General features: G+C 34.7%; 1 protein-coding gene across 10 annotated transcripts in view; it reads right to left on the bottom strand.

Moving 5' to 3' along the window:
- The window catches only part of RBFOX1 (RNA binding fox-1 homolog 1), a 370086-nt gene that overhangs the window by 62992 nt on the left and 283778 nt on the right, over positions 1-23316 (bottom strand). For 8 of the 10 annotated variants that reach the window (XM_074196334.1, XM_074196333.1, XM_074196337.1 and 5 more), the window contains one exon: positions 19113-19193. The exons of the other annotated variants lie outside the window; for them this stretch is intronic. In XM_074196334.1, coding sequence (XP_074052435.1) covers positions 19113-19193 — 81 coding nt within the window. The remainder of the gene's footprint in view (positions 1-19112; positions 19194-23316) is intronic. 10 annotated transcript variants of the gene reach the window in all.

The raw sequence follows: 23316 nt of genomic DNA, 5'->3' as shown, positions 1-23316 counted from the left end.
TGTTTTCAAAAGATAGAAATATTCTCCATTTAAGCATCTTGAGAATTTTTTTAAGGACAGTGCCACTTCAGAATTGCTATTTTTACATTATTCCTGCTCACCACTAAAATTATTTTCCCCAGAAAAATGAATTAATTCAAAAGACATATTCAGGATGTCTTATTTCCTGAATGTGACATAATAAGGTTTTGCAGCATGGAAGTGATATTTGTGATGTGCCTACTCAAATATATTGACAATTCCCTACGGGCAGGATTTTTCTAACATTTCATTCAGCAAAGGGAGCATGAATCTCAATTGTGGAGTGTTTAACTTGGCAAAGCCAAAGAAAGAATTTCCAAGTTACCTTCTGTTGTCTGCAAGAACAATGAAAGACAGACAAAAATGTATATCAGTATAAAAATACAATGCTGAGATATATTTTAATTTAGATGAAATTATTTGCCATAATATATTAGTTAACTGAACTTGAACCCAGTTTCAATTTAATTTTCTGACAGTGTAACACAGAAACTAAATACCTTGAACAAATAATTATTTTATTTATTGAATAATCAAAATACAAGTCCAATTTTTAAATCATTCATGACTAGTTGCTACTGCCTCTCAAGGTAGGAAAAAAAACCCAAGTGAGATAAATTATCTACATGATCCAAGCTTGAATTTTCAATTGAATTATAGAGCTGCTAGAGCTTCCTAATAGAAATAATATGAGGGTGTTAACTGATCATGGGGTTTGTAAATTGTGTAAATGCTGCATTTATTCAACTTGCATATCAATGTTCATTCGCCACTAAAGGCCTGCTCTTATATCCCAGTGTGATTCAGAGAAAGGCTTTACATATGGTCCTGGTGACAAAGTGTGTCTGTTCTCTTAAGACTATCAAGTTAGTGTATTGTTTAGTGTGTAGTGTATAGATTAGTGAATAGAAAAGTGGGCATAGGAGGATGAATTTTCTTTTTTACCATTACCATTGAAATGAATGGAGTATCAATGTTGCTATAGCTTGCTTTGGTATTTTTATGTCTGAATGATGCCACTTAGTTATCAGAGCTAAGAAACCAGGCATCATCTATGAGAATAGAATTTGCAACAGCTCTGACAAATCAATTAGCATACTAAAAACTATGTGAAAGCACATCTGTAGGTCGTTAGCTGCTGACTAGTGGTCTAAACTTTCAATCCTCTTAGGGAACATCAGTCCCTGTATCTTCAGTGGCCTTAAACAAAACATCCAGGCTTTTTTATGAAGAGATGATGGGGGTGGGGAGAGGTTGGGGGAGGCATCAAGATGACCAATTAACAGATATCTCTAGTAATATGGGTAACTGCAGATAACATTCTTGTAAGTGAGTTGTTAAAACTTCACGAAAAAATGAATTCCATCATCACATCCAACGTAGATCGATGAATACTATGGGAACAATGTAAAGATTAACTAACTGCCTTCTGTGGGGGATGGGGGGAGGGAAGTAAGATTGGGAGAAAATTGTAAAACTCAAAATAAATAAAACCTTTCTAAAATTAAAAAAAATAAAATACAAAGCTAAGAAAATTTTTAAAAAATGAATTCCAGGTCACCTTCCTTACAAAGTGCACATTAGCATAAACATAAGTATATTCAAGGGTCTCAAAATTCTTACCTTATACTAGTAACACTGTATATTGCTATATTTCCCTTCACATCAATCCAAGTTTACAGCCTGTGATTAAGAGTTGACTTGCTCTCCTCTTTAAAATCCCCATCATTTCTGAGAAACAAGTCAAGTACAACCAAGTGGTAAAAATTCATAGCAATGGATCTTCTTAATATGCTTTTCAAACTGATTAAAGACTTTCCTATTGCCAAGTAAGGGCCAGTAGAGGATGAAAAATGACAGATACTTAAATTTTAACGCAATAGCAAGCAGTTGGTTGATCCACTTAAGAAAACGTGAGCATTAAAAATACTTTCTGTCAATAGTATCACAGGACCAAGGGTTTCCAGGGAATTTCTGTGAACAACTGCCTCACTGCCTTTCAAAAACATCTCATCTTTGCCTTGTTGTTTTCTGGTTGCTCATGAGCTAGAATCCCAGGGCAACATAGTTTATTGTTTTAATATCTGTCTGACACAAAGCAAAAGGATTCTCTGGTGACTCCTTATCTGTCATATGTATTTCTGTAAAAGAAATATCAAGACAAATAAGATGTTTGAGGGCAGACCATGGGATAGCATTTCTGCTGCTGGCTGTTTTTTAAAGAAAAAAACAGTACGTAAAAATATAAATGACACCATCTATATTGAGATTAATAACTTCAGCAGAAAGAGAGCTGGGTATCAATCATTTAACATATGATTTCGTATACTCAGACCATGTTTCTGCAGTAGACTTACCTAGGCTTTTAAATCTCCTAAAATTGGGACAACTTGGACCATCATTAAAACTTGGTAAAAATAGAACATAAGATAAAGGAATAACACACTTGAAAAATGAAGATATGCAAATGAGTTCATCTAGATGACATATTCAGAAAATAATGTTCTAAAAGACTTTCACAGTGATTTATTTTTAAAAGAACACTGAAAATGAGACACAACAAACAACATAAAGGTGTTATATTAAAAGAAAACAAAAATGACTTCATAAAAAGATACTTTGAGATTCATAAACCTGTCATGACTTCTAATAAAATGATCTAAAAAGGTAAGAGACTTCCATTTAGATACCAATTTTTTTCATATATATATATATATATATATATATATATATATATATATATATAGGCCATTTGAATGAAATGACACTAACATGTATTTTGTGGTAAGGAACATCTGTACACACAACACCACTGTAATAACAAATGCCTAATCACTATGCTTTGGCTCTGTGCCAGGCTGAAGGAAGGTGCCCATTCAAGTGTGACATATTTCAATGTTAAATCTGATCTTTTTCTATTAAGCACCTGGAGAGGGAAGTTAAATACGATAAGCAAATTAGCATGATGCTATGAAATGGGAAGAAGGTTGGAGAATTATTACTTACTAGTAAGGTCATAAATCAGACTTGAAAAAAAGAAAACAAAAAACTTTAGCTCTGTTGGGTAGAACGTCATCCAGTAAATTACATTTTTGACATAGTATCCTGAATCAAAGACTCTTTTGTAATGAAAAATGACTGAAAACAGTGGTGCTTGTTTAAAAAAAAAACAGAAAAGACACTGAGTAAAAGAAAATAACTCATCATGGCCACTGAAATCTAAAATTGACATTATTCCAAAAGGAACATGTGATCAACTCCAAGAATGTACCAGGAAAAAAAATAGTTAGTTGTAGAAAAATTCACTTCAGTAAAGAAGGTAAAAACCACACATATCACTGTACATTTCAGTGGTGTAATCATATAGAGGGACTGCTTTAAATTGACATGACTGTGAAAAAAACTATTAATATGGGAATCATAGATATTCTTAATTTCCCCTTATCTTTTTCTTGAAGGGGGCAGGGGAGGGAGGAGAGGGAGAAGGACCTTGATTATAGATAATGCTCAAAACCATACTAAAAATGTTGAGAAAGAAAGCTGATTTTAAAAAGAAAAAATGATAATTTTCTTTATTCCAAATCTACTAAGAACCTGTGATTTCATTGGTGTAGTTACTTCCATCACTATTGTAAATTACATTTACTGCAGTAGCCTTCTATTTGGCCACCCTTCCTCACGTCTCCTCCTACTTCAAACCATCCTCCACTCGGTTTTCAAAATTGATCTTTCCAATATATATCCCTCCATCCTGCGCCATTCCTACCCTTAATAAACCCTAGTGGATTTCTATAGTCTCAAGGATGAAATTTTAAAAATCCTCCTTTTTTTGGTAATGTCCCTCATAAGATCCAACTTTTCCAGTCTTCTTATACCTTAAATATCGTGCCTTCCCATTTACTCTATGATACAATAACCTTGCATTCCTTGATACTCCTTGAATAGGACACTCCTCCCAACTCCAAGCATTTTCACTGACTACTGTACATGTACATCCTCTCTTCCCTGTTGTTCAGTTGTTGAGTTGAGGTTTCAGTCTGACTCTTCATGAACCCTTGGACAATACTGTCCATGGATTTTTTGTTTGTTTGGGGGGGGGGGGGTTGGCAAAGACACTGGAGTGGGTTGTCATTTCCTTCTCCAGTGGATTAAAGGCAAAGAGAAGTTGAGTGATTTGCCCAGGTCATACAGGTAGTAAATGTCTGAGGTCCAATTTGAATTCAGATTATCCTTACTCTATGTCCAGTGCTCTGTCTCCTGAGCCATTTAGCTGCATATCTCTTCCTTGACTTTCTTCAAATACAGGTAAAATCCTACCTTCTCTAAGAAATTTTTATTGATCCTCTTATTTCTAATGCCTTCCCTCTGTTGATTACTTTAATATGTCTCTCTCTCTTTCACATATACATATATATGCATATACATATATATGTAAATGTCTTGTTTATACACATTTGTTTACTGAATCTCACATTAGCCTGTGACCTCCTTGAGCATAGACTCTTTTGCCTTCCTTTGTATCTCCAGGACTTAAACAATGGCTGACATTACAGAAATTACTTAATACATGTTTATTGACTGAATACAACACCTCAATGCTATAAAATACTGTCTTCATGATTTGCTTTAGAAAAAATGTCGGGGCGGCTAGGTGGTGCAGTGGATAAAGCACCGGCCCTGGAGTCAGGAGTACCTGGGTTCAAATCCGGTCTCAGACACTTAATAATTACCTAGCTGTGTGGCCTTGGGCAACCCACTTAAGCCCACTGCCTAGCAAAAAAAAAAAAAAAACATAAAAAAAATGTCATCCCTCAGTATAGTCATCTCTTGTATTGATACTCTACATGTGTAACTAGGTCAATATTGTAAACAATAACAAAAAAAATCACTAGCCTCATCATCAAAATCTTCCTATCATAACAGAATATAACATTTGTGCTCTGCTGAAACCATACTGTATTCTAAAGTATCCTCTCCACATCATGATAAGACTTTAGAATACTACTCTGATATAAGAATCTAAAAATAGAAGATCTGCTCTACTAGATCAGACCCATGCTTTATCTAGTCCAACATTTTGATTCTCATAGAAGCACCACAGGAACTGTTGTAGAAAAGCATGGCTCATCAACTTAAAAAGCTAAGGATATACAATGAATGTCATCATTCAAGTTATTCTTTTGTAGATTTTTTTTCCTGTGTATTTACCTTAACCCTGTTTTTGGAGGTACTTTATACACTCAGTTGGTGAGTGAAGTTTACTCCTAACAAAGTCAGCTGAAATGATGACAATACGCAGTAGAATTATGTCTAGTTTTATAAAAATGAAAGTTTAGAATCATGCTAAAAATAATTCCAGATGAATTGATGCCTGTTAGAGGAATTTGTGTGAACAGCTCAATGGGAGAGCTTTTAAAGGAAAATCAAAATAAAGGAAGCATTTAAAAAAAAAAAGAAAGAAAGGTGAGAGGGAAAGGAAAGCAGGATGCGCTTTCTTATAGATGAGTAGCTGTACTCAAAGTGAGAATGATATTCTCAAATGAATCTTTTTCAATCTTTCCTTTGAGTAATGAAGACCAACATTCCATGCTTGCCAATTTGGTATGACTCTTCTAGATGTCTTCCCATAAGTATACCATAGAATATCATGCAAAATGCTTCAGAACCTCTTCATTTTCTTTTGAAAATCTTGCAGACACTAAGGTTACCATGTACAGTCTATATCAATTCTCCCTATTTCTTACAATTTCAACCAGTCCATCTTCTTTTGGGCTCATATATAACTTTGACAATATCCCATGAAGTGTCAAAAATGCCCCACAGGCTACACATGGCCTTCAACACTTGAATTTGGCATGAACCAGATTAAAATGTAATTGGGAAATACTTAACAAAATATATAAGGATACAATAAAACATAGATAATATGATATTTTAAAGCTATGGACCACAGGGATCCTTATGTGTGGATTAGGGACTCTTATTTCTAAGTACTCTTTCTTTTTTTTTAGGTTTTTTCAAGGCAAACGGGGTTAAGTGGCTTGCTCAAGGCCACACAGCTAGGTAATTATTAAGTGTCTGAGACCGGTTTTGAACCCAGGTACTCCTGACTCCAAGGCCGGTGCTTTATCCACTATGCCACCTAGCCGCCCCTCTAAGTACTATTTCTAAAGTACTGATTTGACACCAGTACTTTAACCTGCTTGCTTCTCCTATGCTATTCTTTGCTTATAATATGTTTTAGCTCATTCATACCAACAATATGTCTATTTAGTACCCCTCTGGTCATCCACAACTTTCATTTTAGGCTGCAGTACTACTTTATTCATAACCATATGATAATATATGATTATTAGTATAAAAATGGACTTTTGTTTTAAAGAGGAACTTTAGATCATCAAAGGGTTTCTTTAGTAGGAGAATTCAACAGTTTTTCCACACATAATACAGGGCTCCCTCTCCCTTGAATTCAGTTCTTGGTATGGCTTCCTATCCATTTGCAGCATTTGTCTACGATCAATGTGTATGTAGATAGATATTTACAAACTAGATAGATATTTACAAACATATATGTGTATATACTCATACACATAAAACATATGCATATATGTGTGGGTATAAATACAAAATATAAAAACACACAAAATAAATGAGCTCTACCAACTAATCAAGTATATTCCACAGCCTGAATGTTAGGAATCTTTTATCTATATAGTGTTTCCTTTTCAGAGCGACTATGAATCTCATATTGGAGGCTCTGTAATGGTCTTGGATTTGATGCAATGAAACTAATGTCCTACATAAATGGTATCTGGAGGACCTCATCATCCCTTCTCACCCCAGATTCTGACCTTGATCTATTATATACAATATAAACACGTTTGGAGAGCATAAATCTCCCAGTTGTATGACACAACTGATAATAATGATCAAGAGGATCAACTCTATTATAACACTGAAGGAATAATAGGGAGATTCCCCCCTCATTTGGGGAATGGCTAAGCAAGTTATGGTACATGAATAACATGGAAATCATAAATGGTTGGACTCTAGAGAAGCATGGAATGAGTTACAGAATTTGATGCTGAGCAAAGGGAGTAGAGCCAAGAGGACAATGTACACATCAAAAACATTATGAGATGAATAACCTTGATGGAAGCAACTCCTCTCAACAGTCTAGTGAGCTAGGACTACTGTATTAGACTGGTAATGGTCTATATTATCTCCAAACAGAGGAAGAAAAACAAAACAAAACATGGGGGGGGGAAACGCCCCCACCGAATCTGATGAACACTTTATAAAAATTATCTTATGTATCTCTTTCCCTTAAACATAATTCCTCATACCAAAATTGACTAATCTGTAAACATGTTTATCAAAAATATGTATATACAATGCTAACTTGACTTTTTGCTGCTGAGGGGAGGGGGGCTGGGAAGGGAAGGTGGAAGGAAATTTTGTAATTTAAAAATATACATGTGCATATGGATAAAAAAAATTTTAAAAAGAAAGAATCTTAGGTAATTTGGGGATATTTATGGTCAAAACCATGTTGGAAAAATCTTTAAAGAAGTGATTTGCTCTACTAAATTATATAGTTTTTTTAAAAAATACTCAGAGTAAGCACAACGGTATTTTTCTGTTTTCTACAATTTGATGAAAATTGCAAAATAGAAAAAGTAATTTTTATCATAGAATATTGTCTTTAAAGCTTGCCTCTTCCTTCCTAGTACTTTAAGGAGGAATTACATCCAGGCATAATTTGATCATTTTCAGAAAAGAAGCATTTATTAAATGCAAACATTTCCTATGTAGAAAGAAGTGTGCTTAGTATCAGGGATACAAAGCAAGATAAAAATTGGTTCTTGGCTTCAAGGAAGTCACATTCCATTAGGAGAGACAACACATAAACAACAGTGATCATATAATATAATTTACAGAGTAGATGAAAGCTGTATCAGAGGGAAAGGTACCTGTGATGTAGGTAAGTGTGGGGGATAGGGAAGCTCTTGCAGGGAAAAGTAATTTTACTTTAGTCTTAACAGAAGCCAGTAAATAAAGATCCACTGGTAGTCACTGAAAAGATGGAGTACAATGGGAAGATAGAAAGAACAAGGTTTTAATGAGAAAGAGAAGATTTTTTTATTTGATCTTGGAAGTCGTTGGCATGTAAAGAGGGTCATTTTGACAGCTTAATGGAGAATGAACTGTAATAGGGACAGACCTAAGACAGGGAGACCAACCAAAAACCTTTTGTAATTGTCTAGGTGTGAAATGATAAATAATGTGGCTGTTTGACAGGATATAAGAGAAGCCAGTGTAGCAACAAAAAAAAAAAACTTAACAATAGGAGTCAAGGAGGACATCATAGTTGTGAACCTGGGATATTAGTGGTACTCTCAACAGGAAAGTTAAGAAAATAAGAGGGCTTGGGGGGGGGGTGGAATTGCTAACTTCTGTTTTGAACATGTTTAGTTTGAGATGCCTACAAAACATTCAGTTTGTGATGTCCAAAAAGAAGTTGTCTATAATAACTCAATATTAATGCTTTTTTATAAGTATAGAAGACTAGCTTCCTCATGAAAAAATTCCATTTACCAATACAGATTTACAACTTTTCTGCAGCAAATCATTGTAAAGAATTGACTGAGGTCCTCAGAGGTTAAGTCTAGAATCAAATAGTAAGTATGTATCAGGAGAGGGACTTGAATCCAGGTTTTTCTGCTTCTGCAGTCAGCTTCTACTCATTATGTCACATTTGATTTAATGTACGTCTTACAGCTAGGAGAAACAAGCCAGTGATTTTGTAGAACAGAGACCAGGAAAAAATGATAACGGATTGGGGGAAGGGGAAAATTGAATTTATTCTTTAGAGAGTAGGTGACTTTCTAAAGAATAAATTCAATTCAAAACTTAAGGGTTATAGGCTTCAAACACAGATAGGAAAAGATTCAGCTACCCAGGAAATTAGAAGCTAAAAAGTATTAAACTGGAAGTAGGGTAGGGCTAATAATCAAATTTGCAACCAGGACCTAAGGGAAGAACTTTAATACTAGAAAGGGAAGTGATATTTGAGGGTTATTTGGAAATTGTTTAGTACTTTAAGTTTTTGTCAAGGTAAAAAACATAACTTATTATGACCATAATTTAACTATGTTGCACACAGTTAATCATCTAATTCCCCTCCCACTATAATAAAGTTTTTATTTCAACTATTTTCATGACCTAAGATGGAAAGGGGAAGGGAAGTCCCTTGAAAATGAAAATAATTAAGGAACTGTTTTAAACCTGAGGGGGCAACTAGGTGACACAGTGGATACAGATGAACAATATTGCCTCAGTTTCCTTATCTGTAAAATGAGCTAGAGAAGGAAATAGCAAACTACTCTAGTATTTCTGTCAAGAAAACCCCAAACAGGGTAACAAAAAGTCAGTCAGAAATGACTAAAACTCAACTGAACTAAATCTGATAAACTCAGGGGCATCATCTTTAGAGGATAGCGCTTTCTCTTTTTAACTCTTGGATGTGGGAGTGTACAATCAATGAAAAATAGGTGAAAAACAAATGAGAAATGAATCAGAAAAGAACTATGGGGGGGAGATTTCTATTGAGGAACTGTACCCCAAATTTAACTCTGTTTTTTAGTAATTCTCATCAGTATTTACCAGTTTTTACATTATATGATTATAGATTTAGATCTGAAAGGGATCCCATTTTACTGATACTCTCAATTTGTATTTGGGAAAACTGTGACATTGATAGGTTTAGTTACTTGTCTAGAGTTACACAGCAAGTAAATGTCTGAGGAAGAATTTGTTTTTCTGCCTCAAAGTCAAGGATCCTGTATATTACATTATGCTATCCTCTTATGGTCTATGGTACTATTCAGAAATCCTCCAGTATGTTGTAGTATAAAAATGATCAGTGAGCCTTGCTAAAAAATAAGCTTTTAAATAAAGAATGTGGGGAAGAACAATTAAACTTAAAACAACCACCTATAAACTTACTTTCTATTATTGGAACCCAATATGTTTTCTATATTGTAATGAATAAAATTCAGTCATGAGTTAATTTAGTCCATTAATCTATTTACAGGATCTTATGGAAATTTTATCAATTGCCCTCTACCTCACTCCTTCCCACCAAAAGCTATGGGCTTGATTTACATGCACTTCTTCCACTTCAATAATTTTAATGCATTCCACAAAATTACACCATAAAATTACAATCAATATATCAATTAAGATACAGTACTATCTTCTTGCACTTCACTTTCATATGACAGAATGAATTATAATTTTGCATCTTGATAACAATTTGCTTCTGCAAGAACAGTCCTATATCTTGTTCTTTTCTTAAAGTGAAAATTTTGAATTAAAATTAATTTTGTTTTTAAAATTTCCTACCAAATAGCATTAAAAACACTTAAATATAGTCTGAGTGGTATTGTATGAAAGCAATATTAACTATATTAACGTGAATATTTGTGATCATGTAGAAAGTTCTTTTGTCCTTGATGAATATATTTAGTAGCAAATGAAGTAGGGAAAAAAGGATGTTAAATTTAATTCTGACAGAAAACAACTTCTAAGGCAGATTTGCACCTGTTTTTGAAAATAGCACTTTTCTGTTGGTGGTGATCAATGACACATAATATTGTTTATTAGAGTTGTAGTTTCCCACCCATGGAATAAATTAATTATTATCTTACATTTCAATTTAAGAACATGGCAGAGCAAATTAAGTATAGGAATGAGGAAAAATTTTCTTTACCGCCATTTTTGTCCTTACAAATTGAATTACAATGGATATATTTAAGCATACAGAAACACAGGTATGCACACTGAAAACTGAACTCTGAAAACAAATTGAGAGGAAATTATCAAGCTCAGTCCATCTCTCCTGATGAGAAAGTACATAAACATTACATGTAATAATGAAAAGGTACTAAATGCTTATGCCAGAGAACAATGGCACACTTTTGCTCAAGGAAATTTTCTATTGATAATCATTAAAAAATTTTAAGATATTATTATTCTTGAGACAGATGGCCTTGTCAAGCTCACTGGAGCTTTGTTTTTTAACAAGATATCCTAGAGCATCAAATTTGATATAACATGATTCATAGCCATAACCTAGAATGGGGAAACCAATTCTTCCCAATATGCAAAAGTATAAATAACTCCTTCTGGTCTTCAAAAGCATAGAAAGGCAGATTCTACTGCATTTTATAATAACAATAATTAGTTAAAATTGGAAGCAATTAGATGGTATATGGGGAGTAAGTTACATCCTCCAACTCAACTGAGGGTGGCCTGTTTTCACTTTGGTTACAAAAATTCCTAATTAAGACTTGGATTGGATACATTTTTTTTTTTAGTTTTTGCAAGGCAATGGGGTTAAGTAACTTGCCAAAGGTCAAATAGATAGCTAGGTAACTGTTAAGTGTCTGAGCTCCAATTTGAATTCAGGTCCTCCTGACTCCAGGGTTGGTGCTCTATCCACTACACCACCTAGCTGCCCCTAAGTGGATAAATTTTAAGCTTTGGACAAAATGTTTCTGTTTTTGTTGGGGTTTTTTTTTCCTGAAGAGTATTAGGAAAAATATATATTAGATATAGTTATATAGCTATATATAGAGATATTGTTATACACACACACACACACACACACACACACACACACACACATACTGCTTCACCTACAGAATTGTACCATAAAATGTTAAACAGCATATTAAAGAATCATTTCAATGTACAGGTGTACCCCATATAAAAATAAACATAAGCATACACATACATACAAACACACACATGTAACCCTGCCATATAAAGTTAAAAATAAGTCATTTTGTTGAGAATTACCCATATTAAATCATTCCTAATTTTAGGGTTCATTTATGGTATATTCATGCTTACTAAAATGTAAGTGTATATATAGTTATGAATATCTGCTATTTTGCAGAGAATCCAGGGATCAGATAATCCAAAGTATCAGAAGCTAAGTAAAGATCAGAAAAGATCTATGAAATCATAATGAGAATCTAACTAAAAAACTTCAATTTACCTTTTTTCCTGGAGTTATAAAAAAAAGGTAAACTCCCATATCTGTTATTAACATGAGATATTTGTAGTTTACTAAAACACAGAAACAGAGGCAAAGCTTTCCACAGTGACTCTAAGGGATCAGCAGGGCACTTACATTTAAAAAGGCATTTCCTATGGATTCTATTAGTTATTCCATATAGGACCTCGGGTCCTATTCTAACAAAATAATGGTAAGATGTTCTACGATTGTGCTTTTGTTCATTTTGTTTTCACATGGCAATGGTGGAAAATTGCACAAAATTGCCCTGTTGAAATTGGAATGAGGCAGATATTTCTGTTGATTTTGACTAGATAGTATAATTCTAGTTGTTTTGACTGAAGCCAAAAGAAAAAAAATCTGGAATGAGGTGAGCTAATTGCAAAAAAGAACATCAAAGAAGTAGAACTTTAAGTTGCTCAAATTGAATTAATATCCTCAAGAAAATAAGTACAGCTAAACATCAGCTGAAAAACACCTCTTCCCTCATCCTTATGGTAAAGGGAACTCTTTTTTTTTGCAAGGCAATGGGGTTAAGTGGCTTGCTCAAGGCCACACAGCTAGGCAATTATTAAGTGTCTGAGGTCGGATTTGAACTCAGGTACTTCTGACTCCAAGGACAGTGTTCTATCCACTGTGCCACCTAGCCACCCCATCAGCTGAATAACAGACAATCTCTCTGGTCACCTTTTTTTTAATGTTGACAGACAATGAGAGGTGTGGGTTGGCCCCATGCTGCCATCTCTGACTTTAAACACCTGGTATAATCAAACATGTGTTGGACCTGAAATCAGGATTTGGAGATGATGTGGATGGGGTCTCAGAGAAAATGCAATCCAGCACTATCATTTTACAAATGAGGAAATCAATGACAGGAGCAGTGAAAGGATTTGCCCTAAATCATAATGCTGAGAATCCTAACTGGAACCTAGGTCTCTTGGTTCCTTTGCTCTTTCCTCTGAGCGAAGTATTTTCACTATGTGAATGAAAACATGCAAACTTCGGACATCTTAATTTCCTTTTTGATTGGTTGAGTTAATGGCAGTTAATTTTAATCAACAGCAAGAAATGTATTCTGGAACAATCTTATCAAGTAAAACTTGATTATTAATTATTATTAACTAGCTCACATTTTTTTCCTTTGTTCTTCTGGCTAGTGCCAAGTGACACATAGAATAAAATTAGTGAAATGAACATATTTTCTAACTCACCCAGTACAAATTATAATTGACCCTAAGTAGTTGGCAAGTGTCCATTTCCAGGGCTGATCTATTTACAGATCCTGTCCACACATACCCTTCCTTGCCCTAGGAGATTTTTTAATTTATTCATTCATTCAGGAAGTCAACTTTTTAGCCAACTCTTACTACAACTAATAATATGTTAGGTACTTTGGAGGTATGAAGAGAGCAGACACAGTTTATGCTTGTAAAAGACTAATAACCTCTCAGTAAATGCAAAAAATAACTGGAGAACATTTGGATGTCAGCAGATTAAGGTTTGAAAGACAAAGATAATGCATAACTGTTTGAGTCATGTTCAGAAGATTTTAAAAAGACATTAGAAGTCACCTAATCCAAGCTCCTCTTTTGACAAATGATCAAAACTAATATCCAAAGAGTCACTTGGCCAAGAACACGCAGGTATTTACTGGCAGAATCCAAATGTAAATCTAGGTCTTTGTTATCCTGTCCAGGAATAATGCTGCCCCTCAACTGGTAGAGAGCATGTCCAAGAAGGCTTTTTGAAATGACTGAGCTTCTGACTAGCTCTTTTTTTAGGTTTTTTTTTTGCAAGGCAAACGGGGTTAAGTGGCTTGCCTGAGGCCACACAGCTAGGTAATTATTAAGAATCTGAGACCAGATTTGAACCCAGGTACTCCTGACTCCAAGGCGCTTTATCCACTACCCCACCTAGCCGCCCCATGACTAGCTCTTACTGAAAGTAATGTGACACAAACTGAAAAGGGGAATGAGGCATATAGTATGAGGAAGTAAATTTTGAGGCACTGAAAGTTGATCAGTTTGGCTAGTATGGAAGGGTCCTATGGTTAGAAAATTGGCAGAGAAAATTAGAAAGGATAGCATCAATAGTTACTGTGTTGAGTGATGGTTGAATACAGGCAATGATATATAAGGTTAACTGGGGCAAGGAGATATTGATATGTTGAAACCATCCAGAAAACCAATTCATTAATTCAGACATGAGATAATAATGGATTAGAGTAGATTATTATCTGGTGGCACAATGCAGTTAAGAAAACATTCTCTAGAATACAAATCTGCTCTCGGACACTATATGAAACTAGGCAAGTCACTTCAGTCTGTCTGTTTCCTTATCTGTAAGACTAACTGGAAAATAAACAGCAAATAACCCCAGGATCTTAGCCAAGAAAACACCAAATGGGTTCACAAAGAGTCAGACTTGATTAAACCAATGAACAATTATCTATGAGCAAAAAAAAAAAAAAAGGATCTGGTAAAGGAAACATAATCCAGAATAATTTTGAAAGTCCTGAGAATTAAGAGCAGGAATCAAATAATAAGAAGAATGTGAATTCCACATTTTTAAAGTCTCAGTATCCTCTGGGATTATAGTATGTTATTCTTTCCAATGAGAAGAGATAGGAAGTGGTGCATATTTCAGGAAATTATCATGATATTATTATGATGTCCTTTAGAAAAATGACTAGAGGGTTCTGAAGTGAGAATGAGAGGTCTAAAGAGGAAGTTTGGGTGATCATTTCCTGTAAGTAGCTGAAAGCTCAGAGTGGATGAGCTAGTTTCTTTAAGGAATATGCATATAAATTCATTATATTTGGCAAGGAGAATTCCTTTGGTGCCATCATTGTTACCATTGAAAAATTGTGCAAACATTAAATTGTAAAGTTTTAAGGAGGCAGCTAGGTGGCAGTCAGGAGGACCTGAGTTCAAATCCTGCCTCAGACACTTAATAATTACCTAGCTGTGTGACCTTGGGCAAGTCACTTAACCCCATTGCCTTGCAAAAACCAAAAAAAAAAAGTAAAGTTCTAAGGAGACAGTGGGTAATAAAGAAAAATGGTAAACAGAATAGAGTAATACCTCCCATCCCAGAAGTTTATTCATGAAAGTTAGGTGGGACATTGAGATGTTGGAAGGGGTAGTAGGGGATAGTGAATTATGTTTAATACTATAAAGTAAGAACTCAGTGCAGGGTGAAAGGTTTAAGATATTATCTAGGTAAAGGATAAATGTGGGAGTAGTGCCTTTCATGAGGTGAGGAAAGATGTGGTTCAGAGTATACATGGGAAAGTTAACACATTCATAAAAGTTATAGAGAGGAAAATAGTGAGAGGAATGCATGGAAATGAGATAGGAAAGCTTTTATCTGATGATATAAGGTTACCATCTGTAACAGAGAAGAGATGAAAGAAAGGATTTAAGATGGAGGACCTGAAGATTTGAAATAAAAAATGTGGTGAACCTAGGAGCAGTGAAATCACTGAAATTAGTAGTAGTTCAGAGCAGTTTAGTTCTAGTAATATTGTCCGAAGTATTTTATATAATGGGTGCAGACATAAAGAAAAGAGAGAGTGAACAATCCAGGGTTAGAGGGACAGGATTCCTACTGTAGAATGACCTGGTTTCAAATTATGCCTGTCCCTTTACAAGTTACATCCCTGGAGGAAACACCCATCCATCCAAGGATAAATGTCATAGATCACTATTCTTATTATGTTTTGTCAGTTGAGAATGACAAGGATTCCTACAATAGCAACACTAAAAACAAAAAACAAAAACTGAATTTATCAAATTTGGAAGAAAATTAACCCTTAAAATGTAGCATATTTTTTCCTTATACTTAGATTATGTTAATATGAAGACACTGTGAAGATTGTTAGTGTGAGAAAGCCTCTACCCATCCTAATAGTTCAGTTTTGCTATGGAATCAGTTCAAAAATTAATTAGGTGGATAGCAGGAAAGGAATTCAAGGGATAGCAGCTTTAATTCAACTATCTTCTAATAACTGTACTGAAAACTCTGGTGATGGAATTGCTACAGTGGAAAGCATTTTGGGTTTGAAATCACATTTCCTGAGTTTGAACTCTGCCCCCCCCCCACGAAAGCCACAATCTCTTCCTGTTCCCAGTTTCATAATTTAACATATTCTCTAAGGTTCCTTCTTTATAGCCACAAAACTAGGAATGTCCATCGTGTTCATTAAAGAAGAGTGACGTTGCAAACTTACCTATTTTAATGTCATTTTCAGTCACATTCAAGGATATTATCAGTCATTATTGCTTACTATTTTGAACAACACTTGCTGACTTGGATTATATATCAGATCACTGGAAATCAGCAGTAAAGGATGCAAGCTAAAGGTGTGCTTATCACATTTAAAACAAAATCAGTTGTTTGTACTTATTTATAATTGACTTGATTCTTATGATTAAGTGTTATGCTATGGGTGTGACTTTATGTTTTGCTTTCCCCTCAACCCTTAAAAAATTAAATGTACTTCAATAAAATGTTGACAGAGGAAAATTACTTTTCTTACTTTGAAGCTACCTCGTTTTAGAAGAAAATAAAAGAGCAAGGGCATGTTGAAATTCAATTGTTTTCCACTACAAATGGAAAAAATATCTGCCACAATAACTCACTAGTTTTAATATTACTCCTTTAATCAATTTGCTTATTACCTAAGTGGCTAATGACCTAAATGGATGTAACTTCGCAACTCTCAAATGTCACCAGAGATCCATGTGAAAATGAGTAATATAGACATACTGTAAAAAAGACTAAATACTTAAGCTGATTTCTTCTCTAAGCACTTCTCTCTAGTTCTACAATTTATTATTGAGCAGATACAACAGAATCCTTCAATCAACCATTTTAGGCACTTTTTGTGGGAGTCTATTCAAAAAATATTGACTTGTCCTAAAATGTTTTTACTGCTATATAGTCGAGTGCCAAAATGTTTCAGTTCAATACATAGTTGTTTTTCTTTTTCCAATTAGATGCTAGAGATGTGTAATACCATGATTTTCCATCTTCTTCCTCACTTCCACATCATTTCTGTACCTTCAATAAAACATGCTCTTAGATTAGAAAAGACTTTTAAATTATTTCCTTCTCTTATCCCCCACTTTCTCAGAAATTGAAGTGAATATTAGTTTGGATGAGAATTATAGTCTGAGTGTGTGTCCTGGGAGGATCAAGGAAGGACAATAGAAAGGAGACTGACACTTTTCCCTAGAGATGTTTTCCATGCCTTAAAAGAATGTCTTAAATGTTAATGGTGAAGCCTGGAATTTGCTTGGAGGGTACATCTTGAGTGAGTCTGTACAAGAATGGGAGATTCTTCCCCAACTCATTCATAGCTGAGAAGTGAGTCTCCTCAAGGAGCTGAAGAATTGGCTTTCTTCCTGTCAAGGCAACTCAAGAAAATTAAAAAGGGAGGAAAAACAGAAAATGAGCTCTTCAATCTAGTCCTTCAGCAAGCTCTCTTGCCAAAGAAAATGACCATTAATGAATGGATACAAGCTAACCTATTTTGACTTGTTTGGAAATGGTCACTTGCATCACTGTGCCAAGAACTTTATTGATTAATCAGCCATCACAAACACTGAAGAATATCCTGTTCTTACTTTATGTATACAGCTAACACTGAAGTAAACTTTTTTCTGTATTATCTCCTGGTGTTCGAAATTCTCCATTGTCTCCAAATGATTTCAGTTGCTTCTGGACTTTTAACTATCTCAACTGAAGATGTTTTTATCCTTGTTACTGCTTACAACTTCCTGGCCCAAAGGGGAAGTTTCTATTCAGTTCTTCAGGTTCGGCAACTCAGTGATGATCTGGAACTGCAGAGTTACAAATTGGCAATTCTTTTACCAGTGAAAGTATCAGGCTGCTGCTCCTCTGGAGCTGATGAAGGCATCTTCAAAGGGGAAGAACCCATCTAGAGTCTGTTCTGAGCAATGTCACGGAAGAAATCCTCTCTTTACATGACTGGCTTCCTCTCCATTCTTTTGGTCAGGACTTTTCAGTGAATCGATACATTGTATGAAATGGATGATAAGGTCTCAGACTAAAGGAAATCCAGACAGCTAAAGATGGGAGTCTCCTTGAGAAGGAGCTTAATTATGAGGAATAAGGATAAGGTGAGAGGACCCCACTACCCAAATAAGCAAAGACAGCTTTTTGCTTCAGCCCTCTTTAAGAATTCCAGGGTTTTTTGCAGATATTAAACTAAATTGAGGACCTGCTATCAGTATAACCAGAATGTATCCTCCCCAACCTCTCCTCCCAGACAAGGTCCCCCAGTCACTGTGAAGGGAGGCATGTATGCTTTGGCATCATTCTTGTGATCTAACTTCCCTACTTATTCAGCCCCACCCTTACCCAGACTACTCACATGCTGAAGGGCCATGAATATATGGAGCCTTCTCCAAACTAGCTGAGCCTGAATCTTAACATTTTTGACCTGTTACTCTTTTCTTTCCAGATTGAATGGAGGCTGAAGCAATTCCTCCTTCTTAGGGTACTTACTCTGAACATTTGATAAAAACAGCCTTGCAAATGTCCCACTTGCCAAGAATAAGCATGACTTTTATAAATGGCAAATAGGCTACTGATTGTATGCTTCACTGCCTTAATATCCCCTCAAAGGAGGACAGTTTAGCATGCTTTATTTAAGGAATGTTCATCTTTTTCTTATTTTTTATCTTTAAGGCTGTGACAGAAGGTAAGCAAAGGGCTGTGGTTCCTCCACCATTGGGACATCTCTGCAGATAACAGAATGAAATTGATGTCTAGACTATGAGGAATCATGATGATAATGAGGAGAGTGAATAAGATGCTACAGAAACAGAAAAAAGCATGCTAATGATTATAACCTTAACCTGAACGAGAGCTAGAGTGGGGTAGGGAGGGGAGAGGACGGAAAACTTACATGGCAGGGAAGGTGATTTGACTCATATTTATGTCACAAAACAAAAATAGAGCCGCAACACTGGCTTACTTGTGGAAGTGTATACTAGTGAACTGGGGGCACTGTACACAGAAGATCCCTCCTGGTTTGCCTGGCACAACAGCACCGTGCCTACAAAAGAGAGAGAGAGATGGTATCTGGTTTTGGAACACGCACACTAAACCTAATGCATTATGTAAAATTAAAAAAAATACAGCCATATACCAATGTTTATGGGGCAGTGAGGACCAATGATATTGTCTGCCCATGAGTCTTATATTCCAGAGACCTCAATGAGTAATTCTCAAGAAAAAGAGGAAATTGTTTTTTGCCCAACCCAACCCACCAAGAAGGAATCATCATCATTTTGCAAATTCTGGAGAACTGCTTTCCAGCAAACCAGTTAAACTAGCCTTTCAAATAAGTACAAAGAAAAAAAGGTTTGTCTTCAGAGTTCTATTGGACTCAGATTAGTTTTCCCCCCAAGGAGATAGAGTTAAGAAGATATACCAATTTGACTTTTATTACTTTTACTTGGTCACTATAAACTAGTCACATTGGGCAAATAGTTCTCTACAAGTCTTTTATTATTAATATTTCGATTCCTTGACACTTAGGCCTCCTCTCTTTCAGAATCTCCTGGTTTGGCTAAGGAGTCTACCCAACTAACCTTGTGGATAAAGGGTACAAGTCAGCATTATTCCTCTACATTCATATAGCTATTTTCCCTGCTCTAATTGAAAAAGATAGCAGAAAGCAAGCATATTACTTCCCCAAAATGAATGATATCTCAAACACTGCTGGTCTTACAACATATTTAAAATAGTTTAATCAAATAATGGCCATTTTAGAAATTTTTCAGGAATTATTTTACCTCCTTTTTATTCCTGCAATTTTTTTAAAAAAATGGAGATATTCAGAAGATTTTGAAAATCATTTTACCTAATATGAAAAATGAAAATGTATTATTAAAGTTTATGTTATCTTCCTTAGTTGGATAAGGTCAACACTTTCAGCTATTTCTCCATTATCACCAAAAGAGAAATGAAGTTAACTGTATTTCAAAAAGTTCTTTTATTTCAAATGTTCAAGCTGTATAATGAGGTCTTCTGCTCCTTGGAGCCTCACCCTAGGACTGAAATCTAGAACTACAAAATGACCAAAAAACTTTTATGTCCAAGGAACAATATTCAATTTAAAAAATGCTTCCTCCAGAAGTGTTTTCCTTTATTACCAGCATCAGATAAATTTGGATATGAAGAAGAATTTTCTAAAGGTAGCTGGTTGCAAGGGAAAAAAACAGACTTGAACTTTGTTTTTGTGGGTTTACACAAGAAATGAAAAACATATGGGTGGGGGAAGCTAGGTAGCACAGTGGATAGAACACCTGCCCTGGAGTCAAGAGGACCGACTTGAGTTCAAATCCTGTCTGACATTTAATAATTGCCTAGTTGTGTGACCTTGGGCAAGTCACTTAACCCCATTGCATTAAATAATTTTTAAAAATATGATTGAAGTCAGGGAGAGATAAACAGGGCAGTATAATTTTGAACTGCAGATTTGAAGTGGTTTAAATAACTAGATAGTAAGAATTATTACCATTTGATGTAGTCCAAGCTTTCTTAATTTCACAGTTTCTCAACTTTCATTCTTTATGAACCAATCTCTCAAAATAAACTAGAATTAAAATTCCCTACAGGTCAATCCCATTAAAAATCCAAATTCAGATGAAGAGGAGGGAAAAGAGATCAATCAGCAGAATGTTGTCAACCAAACATCTTCCATTCCTTTCCCTAATTATTTGAGAGTTCCAGACCTTGGCAACTCAAGAAGGAGAGTTCCTAAAATTGAATAACTTCATTTACTGTTTTTTTAAATAAACAATTAATATTGAGATCCTGGGCCTTAGATTGTTGCAATCCTGATACCAATTAATTAAAATCTTTCCCTATCACATATTATAAGGTCTGATTTTATGAAGGTCTAATTTTTCTTCTTTTGACATTTTCTATATTTTTTCTATATGAGTAACAAAAAAATGTTGATTTCAAATCAACCAGAAGGAACATACTTTTTTTTGGAAAGGCTATCTATTTTTCTTTGGATGTATGCCTTCCACCAAGCAAAACCAGGTTTTCTTATATACGATCCTATGTACTTTAAATATTACTGTCAATACTTATAACTAGAATTTTCAGAAGTCAGTAGTATTCATTTTAATGAGAGGTAAAATTTCTTGGGGTGCCTATGTTTCAAATTTAAAATAATCTATTTGTAGTGAAAATATCCAGGAGATTTAATTATTCGACAATAAGGCCCTGAGGGGACGTGCCAATATCCTGGATACAATTTACAGAATCCCAACTGAGTGAAATATAGGATTTCTGTTAGAATGCTAAATCCTGGTAGAATATAATGAAATTTTTTTCTTTTTCTTTTGTTGTGTTTTATAAGCCATATTTGAATAAAATTCTTCAGATACCTTCCTAACACACAGCACACACACACACACACACACAAACACACACAGAAATAGCCTCATGCCATAAAGCTGACCTTTGTAAAATAAAAATCAACATCTGCCACAGGGCTCAGTTTTTAGATTACCAAAACATGCTCTCCCATTTAATTTATAATGTACTTATATATTCAGTTAGGACTTCTGTGACCTTTTATTACAAAAAATCCTTGAAACTCAACAAAAACAAACAGAAAAAATTATTTAATATTAATATAATTTGAAGAATTTATTTTTTAAAAGAAGTCAACTGGGCAAATGTGTAAAGTATATGTGGAATTTCTAGTTAGCTCTTCTTGTATACTTTAATAAACACAAGAAGAAAGTTTCCATACTTTTCATTCCACACTTGACTCCTTTCTGAGCTTATTTTTGCAAAACTAGACATACACACACACAGACACACACAGAAGTTATGCCCTGTAGGGTAGTTTTTTTTAAAAAATCTATCTTTTGCATATTTTCAAAGTCATTCATTCTAATTTCAAATGAAAACCTGGATTATTGATAATGGAAATGACTTGAAACAAATGTAAATCATAACTGAGGTGGATAATTGGAGACTATTTCCTAAAAGTCACATGCAGTAATTATGATATAATAACCAACATTCTAAATGATGGAAAAAATACACAAAGGAGACAGCAGAATATGGGACTATTTAGATTAGCAGGATTACCCCTTGAAGAAAAGGAAGAGGAAAAGTTGCTAAGTGTAAAGGAAATAGTGTAGTCACCAGACAATAGTGGAAAAAGAATAAAAGTGAGCCTTGGCACTCTGTTCTGGGAGAGCACCAAGAAATCCTAACTCTACAGCTCAGTCTCACAGGTTATCCAGGCATTCAAGTACATAATGAACTCTGCTTGAAGGACGCAAATGGAAACTTGCCACTTGTCCATACTAGTCATAATTACTTAATTCATTTTTTGAATCTTAATAACTTATTAACCAAGTACCTTAAGGATCCATTATTGTTTTCTGTGAATTTGGTGAGGGAAGATTGAGTCGTCCCAATAAATCCATAGGGATCAGAATGAAATTCTGCCAGGCAAGCAAAATTCAGATCTAGCTAACAACTTAGAAAAGGCAGTAGTGTTAGCTCATAAGCATAATCCTATGACAAGGTACTTGGGGTTTACACTACAAAACATCAAGTTACCATGTGTGGCTAACAGATATATTAAATTGACTGATTTTCCTTAAATAATACAGATCATGGAAACATGGTTACAACAGACTTCATGAGAAATAGTGACTATAGTATGGAGTAGTGGGAAGATAATGGTTTTGGAATCAGAGTAAATGAGTTTGAATTCTGCCTCTTCTCCTTGTTCCCTTATGTAACCTTGGGCAATTTTTCAGGAATTCAGATTCTTCATCTCATAACATGAGATATGCTAAATTATTTCTAACTTCCTACAATTAAGATATGTAGAATTAAGGGTATATAATGTTGCTTACCAATTTAGATAAAATTGTTTTGTAAATGAGTTTCAGTTAAATGCTTTTTTTGTTATAAAGGAAAGTTCTGTGGTGGTTACACACAAAAGCGTATGCATATTGGGGGAGGGGGTCATATTAAGAAATAATTATTGTACAAAAACAACACAACCACCACAAAGACATCTACATATTTTTTCCTTTTTAACACCTATGAGAGAAAGTTCCCAGTATAGATGTTTTAGAGATTGGATTCTTGAATGGGCTTCTGGAAATACATGATAATCATTGACACCC

This window comes from Macrotis lagotis, chromosome 8 (genome assembly GCF_037893015.1).
Source record: "Macrotis lagotis isolate mMagLag1 chromosome 8, bilby.v1.9.chrom.fasta, whole genome shotgun sequence".
Lineage (NCBI taxonomy): Eukaryota > Metazoa > Chordata > Mammalia > Peramelemorphia > Peramelidae > Macrotis > Macrotis lagotis.
Note: the sequence above shows the minus strand (reverse complement) of the source record. Positions and strands in the feature narration are given on the sequence as shown.